We start from the raw sequence: 14,885 nt of genomic DNA, 5'->3' as shown, positions 1-14,885 counted from the left end.
TATAAGTGTGTGATTGTGTCACATGACAATATATATATATTATATATACACACACACACACACACATATATATATATATATATATATATATATATATATATATATATATATATATATACACATATACATATACACACACACACACACACAGGTTGCCCTCTGTTTACGCCGGTTCAATTTGCGCCGTCTCAGTCATGTGACTGCTATTGAAAATCTTTGGAAAGCAAAGTGTACTAATTAAGATAGCCAGTAGGTGGAGCTGTCCGCTTGTTTTGCAGCAAAGTTATGCAACTTACCAGCCTGAAATTGATCTGTGTACACAGAGCAGACATTAGCTATCGAGCAACAAGTTTTAGCAGGCACTTCCCTATTATCTTCCTGTCCAGCTGCTTGAGGTGAGGGTGCCTAACTGCTTAATCACTGCAGATTGAAATGCATAGAATAGGTGCAGACACAATATTATCTAACATGCTAACAATGCAGAGAGCCGATAGTAGAAAAATGCAAGTAAAAAAATGTTTTTGTTTATTAAACTTAGTTTGATGATGATGATTATGCAGTCTGTTGTGTGATTATTTAAATAGGTGCTGTTAGCAAATGTTTTTGTTCATTAAACTTAGTTTGATGATGATACAATCTATATTAGGTTTATAATGCTGTTTAGCATTTAAAGTCTTCATTTCAAAGCTTTAAAAATAATGGATTAGGTGTAACTTATGACAATTATGAGAGGGGCCTGGAACCTAACCCCCTCACTTCCCATTGACTTACATTATAAACTGGGTTTCAATTTACAGCCATTCCTCCTGGAACCTAGCCCCGGCGTACACTGAGGGCTCTGTGTGTGTGTGTGTGTGTGTGTGTATATGTGTATATATCTATATATATCTATATATATATATCGATATCTATATATATATATATATATATATATATATATATATATCTATCTAAGGGCCAATTAATGAGGATAAGGAGGATAGAGATTACTTTACCCACTCACTAAAACTAGTGGACAGATTAACACAAAGAGGCTATGATAGAAAAACACTGATGTCTCTCAGAACCGAAGTAGCCAAAACCAAACGTGAAGAATTGTTGAAAAAGACTAATAGTAAGGAAAGTAGAACTATTCAAAAAAGTTAAACTCTGAGAGCTCGAAAGGTAATAGTACAGTCTTTGTCACCCAATACAGTAACCAATTTAATCAAATTAAAAATATTGTAAACAACAATCTAAAAATTCTTAGGCTAGATGACAAATTAAAAGAATGCCTATCTGACGGCATTAAATTTATATCCAGAAAGGCTCCGACAGTAGGTAGTAAGGTGACCCAATATGTTTACACTAACTCCACCCTAAGATCAAAAGAAACCTGGTTATCTAAAAAAGGTTTTTTTAAGTGTGGTAAACACCCCTGTAATGTATGTCAGCACTGCACTGTAGGTGATACCTTTAGGTCTTCAACCAATAATATTAGTTACAACATTAGCTATAGGCTAGATTGTTGCTCTAAATATATTGTTTATCTGATTACCTGTCAGATTTGTAAACAATATACAGGTTGTACAATAGGATATGTGAGCATATAACTTCACTAACCTATTGCTAAATATTACTACAAACATGGAAATACCTTTGAACAAAATAAAAAGGCATTTAAATTCCAAGCAATTGATTTTATACCCTCCAATAAGAGAGGAGGAGACAGATTTAGAAATCTGCTAGATAGAGAAGCCAAATGAATATTTAAGTTAGGAACTAAAGAACCGAAAGGAATCAATTCTAGATGGGATATAGACCTCTACCAAGGGAAATGATATAAGGCCATAATAATGTTTAAATATAGTTATTTATTGGTCTATACATAGAGTGTTTTAAATAAACACATTAGTTTGTTCTGTCTAATTTTCACTTTAACATCAGTCAAGAAACAATAGGCTTTCAGTAATACTAGAGTAAGTTTATAAATATTAATTAAACTTAATAAATACACTTTCTCTGCTGCCCATATCTATGAAACAGTTTAGAGAGTATATAAATTGTATTCAGTTTGTGTCTACAAAAAAATAGGTGTGAAGTATAGCTTGGTTTTAAGCTATTGTGCTGTGGCTGCAACAACGGCAATTTTTTCTTATTAGCTATTAATAACAATTTTGAGCATCTTTCTTGAGAATTGTATACTCTGACTACTGTATGAGAAATTTTCAACTATAATAAGTAACATTTATTATTTTTCAAGTAAAAAACAATAGCGCTATTTTTAAAGTACTGATACTTTGTATTTTGTACTTTTCTATTGTGGATAACATCATGTTTTCTCAGCCGTAACTGCAGTCACAACATATATAGTGTTTTTAATCATAATTTAGTTTATTTTAATTTTGTTTATCTGAATGTTATATTTGCTATGCACTTTAAGGTATGTTATACCTGTGAAATGTGTGTAGGGGTTGTACTCTTAAGTTCAAGAGGTTTAAAAGCAGTTCGTTTACACACCCCTCACTACACATCTTTGACAAAGCACCAGAAGGGCGTGAAACGCGTCAGATGACGTCACACTCTATTAGCACCTGTGTCTCCTGGTAATCACCAAGTTTTGTGTTTGCTGTGTGTTTTTGCTACACCGAAAATAAAGGTATGAACTTTTTATATTGCTGCGTGTTAAGTGCTTTCTAAGTGCCGATTATATCTACCCTACAATACTCCAACTGTCTTGGAACCTATTAAAAAGGGATATTCTGGTTTGGCTCATATTTGAACTGCAAGCTGTTTTGGTCTGTTTGTTCTAATTTGTGTCAGGAGAGGCGCCAATACGGCCCTTTTAGTTCCGTAATTGACCACCTTACCTGTGCTCTCATTAACTCTTTTGGTGTATATATATATATATATATATATATATATATATATATATATATATACACACATACACATATATATATATATACACATATATATATATACACATATATATATATATATATATACACACACATATATATATATATATACACACATATATATATATACACACATATATATATATATATATATATATATATACACACACACACCTCTCTCTCTCTCTCTCTCTCTCTCTCTCTCTCTCTCTCTCTCTCTCTCTCTCTCTCTATATATATATATATATATATATATATATATATATCTTATAGTATATTCCATGGCACTGACTGAAAGATGCACTTATGTTGGTGACCAAAAGAGGTAATGCACCAGAACAACTGTATGATAGTTAAAAACACATAGGAAAAAGCATTAAAGGAATAGTCTAGTAAAAATTAAGCTTTTATGATTCAGATAGAGCATGCAATTTTAAGCAACTTTCTAATTTACTCCTATTTTCCATTTTCTCTTGGTATCTTTATTTGACTGTAAGCTTAGAAGCCGGACCATTTTTGGTTCAGTACCTGGGTAGCGCTTGCTGATTGGTGGCTACATTTAGACACCAATCAAAGTGCTACCCAGGTGCTGAACCAAAAATGGGCCGCCTCCTATGCTTACATTCTTAATTTTTTAAATAAAGATAGCAAGAGAACGAAGAAAAAATGATAATAGGAGTAAATTAAAAAAGTTGCTTAACATTGCATGCTCTAAACTATTCCTTTAAGCAGAAATAAAATAAGAAAATAATGGAGAATTTTTTTATGTTTTTCATATTATTTTTGTTTTTTTTGTCATTTTGGCTATTTTAACACTTTTAGGGGGAATCTGTTATGCACTATTTGAACAATAGGACACAACAGGCATCACATGGCTCTTAAAAAAACAACACTCATACATTGGCCTTGTATCTTAAGTGCAATCTAGCACTGCTTTGGTAAAACCCAGCTATGGGTCTAAGTGATCTTAAAGTGTTTTTAATTGATAAATAGCCAATTTATGCAGTTTAAAGCTATTTCCCTATTACTCAAGTGGCCCCTGTATGCTAGTAAGTGGTTGAATACAAGAAACTGCACAGCACTGTGCTCCTTTACCAGACCCTTCCCTTGCTTGGTGAATGCTCTGCTACATTATACACAATCCCCACAATGCACATATGTAATTTCATGGTTAGCATTATCAGTAATGCTCCTTATTGAGTTAGGAGTTAGTTTAGGTTCCCACCCTTAACACCTATGTGATAAATGTGGTCCCCATTCATGATGGAGCATCTGATCGCACAGCTGATGTCTTTGTCCTGATTTAGGCACATGCAGTAAATGATTTAGAGCTCTTTCCACAAGAAACTCCACGTTTAGAGGAAAATCCTAAGAGAGAACAGCAAGTTATGAAAAAAGTGACAAAGGAATAAATGCCCACTATTTGGCAACCTGTTCCATCAATACAGGAGCAGTAAACAGTTTTATTTTCTCTCCAGGAAACCCAAAAACACCACCACCTATGTACTTTTAAAAAAAATATATTTAAAAAGTTTATTCCACAACTTATTACATAATTGTATGCAAGAAACCATTAAATCAGTTAAATATTAATACACCTGTCAGATTTAAAGGGACATTCAAACTAAAATTGGAATCTACATGGATGCATTTCACTTTTGAATAGAAGCATCTTTGCAATATTCAGAAATTAACAAAAAATGCTTCAAATAAAAGCTATAGCTGTTTCAACAGTGTATTTAAGTATGCACTGTGCACCATCATTTTAAACACAGTACTTAGAGACCCTTAGGTGCTTGTATCATGTGGTAATGACTTATTTTGTTAAATTACATGATACCGTCCCCACTTGCTTTATGAGCAGCTGCAGTATTTAAAATGCTGGTACACTATCTATATACCAATTATATAATTATCTAGCCATGCTTCACATGCATATGCAGAGGAAAATTCCAACTTTAAACCAGTGATACATTTTACTAGAAGTATTTTTGCAAATATGTTTCTATTCAAATATGTAATTCATCTATGTGCATTTCAGTTTTGAATGGAATGTCCCTTTAATTGCACATTTACTTTTTTTTAAAGTCATAGTAAACATAGAATAAAGGAACAGAAAAAATGAAATTTATGCTTACCTGATAAATTTGTTTCTTTCTTGACACGGTGAGGCCACGGATCATCATAATTACTATTGGGAATAACACTCCTGGCCTGCAGGAGGAAGCAAAGAGCACCACAGCCCAAACTGTTAAATACCACTCCCCTTACCCACAAACCCCTGGTCATTCGACCAAAGGGAAAGGAGAAAGGAAAGTAATATAAGGTGCAGAGGCGCCTGAGGTTTATGAAAAAATAAACGGTCTGAAAAAACAGGACGGGCCGTGGACTCACCGTGTCAAGAAAGAAACAAATTTATCAGGTAAGCATGAATTTAATTTTCTTTCTAATGACACGGTGAGTCCACGGATCATCATAATTACTATTGGGAATCAATACCCAAGCTAGAGGACACTGATAATAAGGGAGGGACAAGACAGTTAGCCTAAACAGAAGGCACCACTGCCTGAAGAACCTTTCTCCCAAAAACCGCGTCAGCAGAAGCAAAAGTATCAAATTTGTATAATTTAGAAAAAGTATGTAAAGATGACCAAGTGGCAGCCTTGCAAATCTGATCCACAGAAGCACCATTTTTGAAAGCCCAAGTAGAAGAAACAGCCCTCGTTGAATGAGCCGTGATTCTCTCAGGAGGCTGCTGACCAGCAGTCTCATAAGCCAAGCGAATAACACTCCTCAACCAACAAGAAAGAGAAGTAGCCGTAGCTCTCTGACCTTTACGTTTCCCAGAAAAAACAAAAAATAATGAAGACTGGCGAAAATCCTTAGTCGCCTGCAAATAATATTTCAATGCACGAACTACATCCAGATTGTGCAACAAACGTTCTTTATGAGAAGGATGAAAAGGAGACTCACATTTCAATGCAGAGTGCTCCGAAACTCTTCGAGCTGAAGAGATAGCAACCAAAAACAAAATCTTCCAGGTTAACAACTTAATATCCAAAGAATGCATAGGCTCAAACGGAGCCTGTTGAAGAACTCTCAGAACTAAATTAATGCTCCAAGGAGGAGTCGCAAACTTAAACATAGGCCAAATTCTTACCAAGGCTTGACAAAAAGACTGAACATCTGGCACATCCGCCAGGAGTTTATATAACAAAATAGATAAAGCAGAAATTTGACCCTTCAGGGAACTAGACAAACCTTTCTCCAGACCGTCCTGGAGAAAAGACAAAATCCTAGGAATCCTAACTATACTCCAGATATTTATCTTGTAATAAATCCTAGTCACAGGCTTACGCGCCTGAATCATAGTCTCAATAACCGACTCAAAAAAAAAAACACGTTTAGATAGAAACAAGCGTTCAATCTCCAAGCAGTCAGCTCCAGAGAAACGAGATTTGGATGAAGGAAGGGACCCTGAAGTAGAAGGTCTTTCCGCAACGGAAGACTCCACAGTGGAGACTATTACATTTCCACCAGATCTGCATACCAGATCCTGCGGTGCATTGAGAATCACCGACACCCTCTCTTACCTGATCCGAGCAATGACCCGAGGAAAAGGGCAAATGGAGGAAACACGTAAGCCAGACTGAACTTCCAGGGAACTGCCAGAGCATCTATTAGAACAGCTTGACGATCCCTTGACCTCGACCCATACTTTGGAAGCTTGGCATTGTGACGAGATGCCATAAGATCCAATTCCGGAAGACCCCACTTGAGAACCAAACTGGAAAACACCTCCAGATGAAGTTCCCACTCCCCCGGATGAAAAGACTGTCTGCTTAGAAAGGCCGCTTCCCAATTTTCCACCCCTGGAATGTGAATCGCAGACAGACAGCAATTGTGAACCTCTCCCCTCTGAATAATCCTAGCTACCTCCTTCATCGCCAAAGAACTCCGAGTTCCCCCTTGATGATTGATGTAAGCCACGGACGTTATATTGTCCGACTGGAATCTGATAAACTGGGTTGAAGCCAATTGAGGCCAGGCTAGGAGAGCATTGAAGATCACCCTCAACTCTAAGACATTTATAGGAAGAACCGATTCCTCCCGGGTCCACAGACCCTGAGCCTTCAGAGAACCCCAGACAGCTCCCCAACCCAGCAGACTGGCCTCCATGTTCACAATCACCCAGGCAGGTCTGCAAAAACAGGTTCCCTGGGAGAGATGATCCTGAGACAACCACCACGGAGGAGAATCTCTTGCAGCCTGATCTAGAACAATCTTCGGAGACAGGTCCGTATAATCCCCGTTCCACTGTCTCAGCATGCATAACTGCAGAGGTCTGAGATGAAACCGAGCAAACGGAATGATGTCCATGAAACCATCAGACCAATCAACTCCATACACTGAGCCACCAACGGATGAGGAGATGACTGAAGAGCCAGACAGGAATTGCTTCATTTCCAGAGAATCTATAATGGTTCCCAAGAAAACCACTCTTGTAGCTGAAATCAAGGAACTTTTTCATTAATTCACCTTCCAACCGTGGGATCACAGAAATGACAACAACTCTGTGTGGGAGTTTGCTAGTTGAAAAGATGGCACCTGAACTAGGATGTCGTCCAGTTAAGGAGCTACTGCAACCACCTGTAGCCTGAGAACTGCCAATTACGCACCCAGGACCTTTGAAAACAACCTGGGAGTTGTTGCAATACCGAAAAAAATAAGGATGAAGCTCTCCAAAAAGCCCAATTTTTCAATGCTTTATTGTAATAAGTGCAGAGTCAAACAGCCACAGTTGTTGCAATACCAACAGGAAGAGCCACAAACTGAAAATGCTTGTCTAGAAAAGACCCTTGTGGATGGGAATATGCAGACACACATCCTTCAGATCTACTGTAGTCATGAACTGACCCTCTTGAACCAGATGAAGAATAGACCGAATAGTTTCCATCTTGAAGGACGGAACTCTGAGAAACTTGTTTACACACTTGAGATCCAGGATGGGTCTGAAAGTTCCCTCCTTTTTGGGAAAGATAAAAAGATTGGAATAAAACCCTAGTCCCTGCTCCTCAACTGGAACAATCACTCCCATGTCGGAAAGATCCTGAATACAACTTAAGAATGCCTCTCTTTTTATCTGATTTACAGATAACACCTTCCCCTGGAGGAAAAGTTTTGAACTCCAGCTTGCATCTCTGGGACACAATGTCTACCACCCAGTGATCTGGAACATCCCTTACCCAGGCTTGAGCGAACAAAGACAACCTGCCCCCCACACGATCCATTCCCGGATCGGGGGCAGACCCTTCATGCCGACTTTGAATCAGTAGCAGGCTTCTTAGATTGCTTCCCCTTGCTCCCGGACTGACTGGACTTCCAAGAGGGCTTGGACTGATCCTGCTTGGAGGAGGAGGAGGAGGAGGAGGAGGAGGAGGAGGAGGAGGAGGAAGACTTACCAGAGAAGTTACGAAGGAACGAAAATTACTCCGACGACCCTTCTGTTTATTTCTCCTATCCTGAGGAAGAGAATGACCCTTCCCTCCAGTGATATCAGAAAGAAATCTCAGCCAAACCAGGCCCAAACAAGGTCTTCCCCTTGTAAGGAATGGATAAAAGCTTAGCTTTAGACTACAAATCCGCAGACCAAGACCAAGACTTAAACCATAAAGCCCTGCGCACCAAAACAGCAAAGCCGGAAATCGTTACTCCCAACTTGATGACCTGCAAAGAAGCATCCGCAATAAAATAATTAGCCAATTTAAAAGCCTTAATTCTATCCTGAATTTACTCCAGAGGAGAATCCTGTTGAATAGAATCAGACAATGCATCAAACCAATATGCAGCCGCACTGGTAAGTGTTGCAATAGACGCAGCAGGTTGCCATTGGAACCCCTGGTGAACATACATCCTTTTAAGTAAAGCTTTTAACTTCTTATCCATGGGATCCTTAAAAGAACAACTATCCACAATAGGAATAGTGGTCCTCTTAGCCAAAGTGGAAATAGCTCCCTCTACTTTAGGAATCGTCTGCCAAGATTCCTTAAAAGAGTCCGCAATAGGAAACATCTTCCTAAAAATAAGAGGAGAAAAAAGGAATTCCAGGCTTCTCCCATTCCCGTGCAATAATTCCTGAAACACGATCTGGAACAGAAAAAACTTCTGCCACAGAAGGAACCTCAAAGAATTTTTAAGTTTACTAGCCTTCTTGGGAGTAACTATGATCGTCGAATCAGAGTCATCCAAAGTAGCCAAAACCTCCCTGAGTAACAAACGGAGGTGCTCCAGCTTAAATCTGAAAGAAACAACCTCAGAATCAGCCAAAGGAGTCCCACTATCAGAATCTGAAATTTCACCTTCAGACGCTACTGAAATATCCTCTTCCTTAGTCCTATGGGAAGAAACATTAGAAATAGCTGCAACAGAATCAGAACTCCTTTTACGCTTGCCCTGCAATACAGGAAAAGCGGACAAAGCCTCAGATACGGCAGAGGATATATGAGTAGCCATATCCTGTAAAGAAAAACCAACCCGAGATGAAACGCAGGACACTGCATGTGAAGATTGGGATGAATGTGGAGAAAGCTGTGTTACAGCTTGAACAGGAGGCTCCTGAACAATATTCTCCTGAGAAAATGAAGGCTCTGTATCAAAAAGCCTATCCCTATACTGTAAGGTCTTCTCTATACATGAGAAACAGAAAGGAATAGGTGGCTCTACATTAGAGTCTAGACATTAATTGAAGGTAACAGCTTGCAAGTCCTCTTTGTCCATTTTACACACAGATTAAACAAAAAATGTTTTTAATTTGTTTGAAAAAAATTATAATAAAAATAAAACTTTACTGTCTCTTTAAAACAACGGTCCAAAAAACAAAGCCCAGAAAAAGCAAACAGCCCTGAGCCTTATAAGCACCTCTACACCTAACAACCCCAACTGAGGTGCTTAGCCAGCCTCCAAAAGAACTTTCAAAACGATCTCACTCTCAAACCGTTCCCACGAAGATATCCGGTATCACAGCAGCAGCTGAACAACCTCTCACAGACTATGTCAAAGCAATACTGAGAGGAAGAGCACGCAACCCTCGGGCCAAACAAACCAAACTCCGCCCATTGTGGGCGTTTACACAACCTCCCGGTCGGCATGACAGTTCCAGGTAAAACACCGCCGGGAGGAAACCACAGAGGACTCAAAATGTTTATTAAAGCTGCCTGTCAGAAAAACGCTACTAACGTTTTAAACACACACACTAGCCAAATACAAAGCCTAATAAAAAAAACACCAAAACAGTCTCAACTGCAAAATATACAACAGTGCCCCACAAAACTGCCAAGAGTTAGATAAAAACTAAACACAGTCAGACATAAATTAACCCCCGGCTAAAAAAGACCGGCTTTTTCTACTTCCCTTTTACCTTGATGCCCGTGTATTTTTAACTTTGATTAAAGCTGACAAACTATTTTTTATTGAAATCTGCTGTTTTGGATCCCTTTTTCTTATAAATTAACCCCCCTAAGTGCCATATCTATCTAAGAACAGCACTTACCTCAAAAATAATCTGCCCGGCAGCAGGGCAGCTCACCAAGTTTGAAACGGAACACTCCTTACATGGACCTATGGAAAAACAAAAAAAGGCTGAATAAACTTATTTAGACTTTTTAAAAGAAGGGCAGCATAAACTACATGGGAGGCGCAAAGGGGATTATACCCCCCCCCCCCAAATGCTCAAAAGCCACCATTGCTCTACTGAAGAGACTAACATGGGCTATGGCTATACCCCAGAAAAAAGTCAGAGCAGCTTGCTCTGCTTTAAGTATTTAACAGCTTTGGCTGTGGTGCTCTTTGCCTCCTCCTGCAGGCCAGGATTGATATTCCCAATAGTTATTATGATGATCCGTGGACTCACCGTGTCATTAGAAAGAAATATGCACACAATTATTCAGAAGTGGTGAATATCTTTCCTTTTTTGACTAGCATGATATACAGTATATGGTATAGGTTGCTAGAAGACACCTGCACTAGCTCCAGTCAGTTTCTTGCCCATGCTCAGTAGAGGACTTTTGCAGCAAAAATCACAACAGTAGAATTTACGTTTTATAATGGTAGCTCTCTTATCTCACTAAAGGCAGTGGCTAGCTATGTGCTAACTGTGCAAGAAAAAAAAAGTTGTTTGTTTTTTTAACACTATTTTTTTTAGGTCTACTTTAATAATTTAAAATATGCTAAGATGGAACAAATAAGAAATAGAGTACAAAAGTCCTTTTAGGGACCATAACCTCATGTATTTGTGGGCAGTGGAAAGCAGCAGAGATACATTGAGCATTTTCCAACACTCCTCCACTACAATCTGTACTCACACATACAAGATATTAAATTTGTCTTTACTTGCAGAAACTACCCTCCCTTTAAAGGGATAGCAAGGATGCTGTTATTGGCACTTCCTCAATATTGTTTTATAGATTTCAAATTACGTTAATCAAAACAAACCTCCAACTAACAAATATTGTGTAGTTCATCTAAGAGACAATTTTAACATGGGGTTGTCAAACGAAAAACCCTTGCCCTGAGCCTTCCCATCCCACATTTCCCTAAAACATCCTATTTCTAAAACATAGACCCATTTTTGTCCATTCTACATGGATCTGATTGTAAGTTTCTGCATCTATGTGCATGTGTATTTTTACTGCACCTATTAAACTAAAGAACTGTTTAAATACATAAAAATTACAGAGACATTACACCTTTAGGTACAACATGTGCTATTTGTAAGTTTCCTAATTTAAAGGGCCATAATACCCAAATGTTTAAACACTTGAAAGTGATGCAGTATAGCTGTAAAAAGCTGACTAGAAAATATCACATGAACATCTCTATGTAAAAAAGAAAGATATTTTACCTCAGAAGTTCCTCAGTAGCCACATCCCATTGTAAAGGATTTCTAAGCAGCATATTAGTATGTCTGTCCCGGGACAGCCGAAGGGATGAGCCTTGTGCACTCATGTTATTTCCCTATTAAGTGTAAGGAAGTTTACAATGAAATCTCATAAGATCACAGTAAAAGAGTTCATGACCTCAGCACTGCTGATGCTGATTGGCTGCTGTTCATTTCTTCATTTTTTTATTTTTTTTTACCTGCAGCTGGGAGCAGCTGAGAGCAGCTGAGTATATTGTGAGGTTAGCTGAGGAAATTGTGAGGTAAAATATCTTCCTTTTTTACATAGAGATGCTCAGGTGATATTTTCCTGTCAGCTTTTTACAGTTAGACTGCATCCGTTTCAAGTTATTAAGCATACAAGTATTATGTCCCTTTAAAGGCAGTAACTGAAGTACTGAGAAGTATGTAATTTTGATTGAATGAATAACCATTGTGCAGTTTGTCCACTAGCTCTGTGAATAAAAAAATAAAAATCTAGTGAAGCTCCTAATTTCAAAAGTTTAAGTTGACCTCTGTGCTTTAATATCATATTTTCTAAACCAGAGTTGTAAAGCCCTAATACAATTGCCCTAGAATTAAAACAAAAATGCACAGATACCGATCACCATCAAAACCGTGGTTAATTACTTACTTTTTCCTATCTTTATCCTTCTTAAGAGGTTGCTGCGAGGTTGTTTGGAAGGACTGGGACTGCAATGTTTCCACTGCAACTTTCCGTCTGTTGAAAGAGTTCATCTCTTCCTCTAACTCTCTTCTCTTCTCTTCCACCTTCCTCTTCTCTTCCTGGTGTATCCTCTTAAGGTGCTCAAACTTCTCTTGTAGCTATATAAAAAAAAAAAGCAAATCAGGATTTGTTAATTTCCTGTGGTTAAGGCATGTGTGTGTGCATGAACATTCAGGCAATAGCTCTGAGAACATGACAAAAATTGTGATTTCCTAAGATGGATAATCATTGAGAAAGTGAAACCACATAGGAGGGGGGGGGGGGATACAAATTCCAAATACTATCTCGACAAGAGATGTATTGGATATTCAGACTTCAGACCAAGATACCACTTGGTCTAAACTCTGAATTACGATTTTATTAATTACTGGTGTTGAACTATTGTTTCTATATAGATATATACAAGTTGATGCGAGGAATATTGGAATTTATTATTATAATACACATTTGAATTCAAATGTTAAAATCTCAAAAGATGCACATTTGTATCATATGTAAAATTGAACTGTACAGTGTATTGCTAGCTAGGTGAATATCTGTCCCAATTTAGGGCAACTCTTCAGTTACTGAATCCCTAAATTTAGCTAATCCCTTGATATTAGCAAAGAAATTGGGTCACATTTTTATCCTCAAATGATAAAATCATATACAGAATTGGTGTACTTAGTTCATCCCCTCCTCTCGGTAAAGTGACGGATTGCATTTTTTCCCCAAGTAACTAGAAATAAAACTACACATAGGATGTCATCGGGTTGTTGATTGAAACAATTTTTAGAGAATAAATTTACCGAATTGAGTTATATCCATTAGTCAACAGAATATATATATATATCGCAAATAAAACTTAATTTAAATGTCAAGTTAAAGGTTCAATTGTTTGTTACATATTATCATATTTATTGCTTTTGTATCAATGTAACACTCCAGATTCATTTCTATTGAACCATATAGTGTATCCCCTGCACCTTTAAATGTAAATTCTATGTGATTTTCAGTAACCAATTAGAGCCTAGTGTGGGCTTTTTAAACTCCAGCTGTTATGGAGGATTTTAAGGACTATGAATACGGCTCAGGCCGAAACATGTTAGTCTTTTTGTAAGGGGAAAGTTGTCCCTCCACTTTTTAACCAAGCTTAAATAAAGTTGAAATTTTTTATTACTTCGTCTACTTCGTTTACTGGCAACCTTTGAATTCATTTACATTTTTGATATTGCCAGACAGCCAGTGAACAGTCTGCATTACCGTCTGTTTCCTAGCAGTTTTGTTGCACCAGCGAATGAGCCTAATTGAAGGATTCCAGGTGCAAGACAAGTGCACATTCATTACTATTTTCACTACCACAATACAGCCGGAGGAAAGCTCAGTGAGAACCCCCAAGCTACAAGCACATACGCAAGAAGGAGGCGCGGTCACTGAAACAGTGACGTCACTGGCACCACGAGAAGCAGAGTAAACGCTTAGCTGCGTTGTGTGGACGGACCGGAGTCTGGGAGCGGAATTACTGCAGACTGGTGAGGAGCCCGGCATTAAGCCTGTTTATAATTGGTGACATATTTTGTGTATGAGGGGTTCCGAAGAGGCTGTGGGGAGAGAGCAAGTTTGTTTTGAGCAAGGTTGTTTGGAACAATTATCACCGGAGAGTATTATGATACAAGGAGCAACTTAATGTTGTGGATACTGACTCTTTGGGCAATAGTCATATTGGCTCTTTATGGTGTGCACTTGTGAATGTATAAAAATAAGTACTCAATTGTTTATACTTTATACTACATAGTCTGATTGACTGCTGGATCAAGAAATATATACATTTACAGACGAGTTGTTACCCTTTTTGTGTCTGAGTGAACTTCTCCTGTATTTTTCTATAAATAGCTCAGAGAACACATAAAAATAAAAGGCTTACCCCACCCCAAAAGGTAAGCAGAACCTTCTGAACAGTTTCATCCATTACGTTAAGACCACTCAATGCAGTAGAAATACATAATTAATAAGAAGTGCACAATACAAAGACAATACAACAACACCTACTCTGAATCTTAAATAAGCAGTAGATTTTTTCCTGACAAATTTATCCCCCCCCCCCCCATTTTCGCCCCCCTTGATTCATGTGACATAAGCCAATCACAGCCTAATATATGTATACCCTGTGCTGTGAGCTTGTGCAGACACTCAGTAGAATCTTGTACCCCAGAAAATGTGTATATAAAAAGACTGTGCAAAATTTGATAATGGAAGTAAATTGGGAAGTGCAATCTGAATCATAAACGTTTATTTTGAATTGAGTGTCCCTTTAAATCAGGGATGGGGAACCTTGGCCCTCCTG

The 14,885-nt window shown here is 38.0% G+C and overlaps 1 protein-coding gene across 2 annotated transcripts in view; it reads right to left on the bottom strand.

The window, feature by feature from the left end:
* Positions 1 to 14,885, bottom strand: part of SEPTIN8 (septin 8) — a 273,481-nt gene that overhangs the window by 12,627 nt on the left and 245,969 nt on the right. The window contains exons 9-10 of one of the 2 annotated variants that reach the window (XM_053717179.1): positions 12,470 to 12,660; positions 3,522 to 4,268 (exon numbers count right to left, since the gene is read on the bottom strand). In XM_053717179.1, the coding sequence (XP_053573154.1) occupies positions 4,256 to 4,268; positions 12,470 to 12,660 (204 nt within the window). In that variant the 3' untranslated portion in view covers positions 3,522 to 4,255. Of the gene's footprint in view, positions 1 to 3,521; positions 4,269 to 12,469; positions 12,661 to 14,885 lie in introns of those variants that run through there. The other variant, XM_053717180.1, reaches the window with a different exon arrangement.

This window comes from Bombina bombina, chromosome 6, assembly GCF_027579735.1.
Source record: "Bombina bombina isolate aBomBom1 chromosome 6, aBomBom1.pri, whole genome shotgun sequence".
Classification (NCBI taxonomy): domain Eukaryota; kingdom Metazoa; phylum Chordata; class Amphibia; order Anura; family Bombinatoridae; genus Bombina; species Bombina bombina.
Note: the sequence above shows the minus strand (reverse complement) of the source record. Positions and strands in the feature narration are given on the sequence as shown.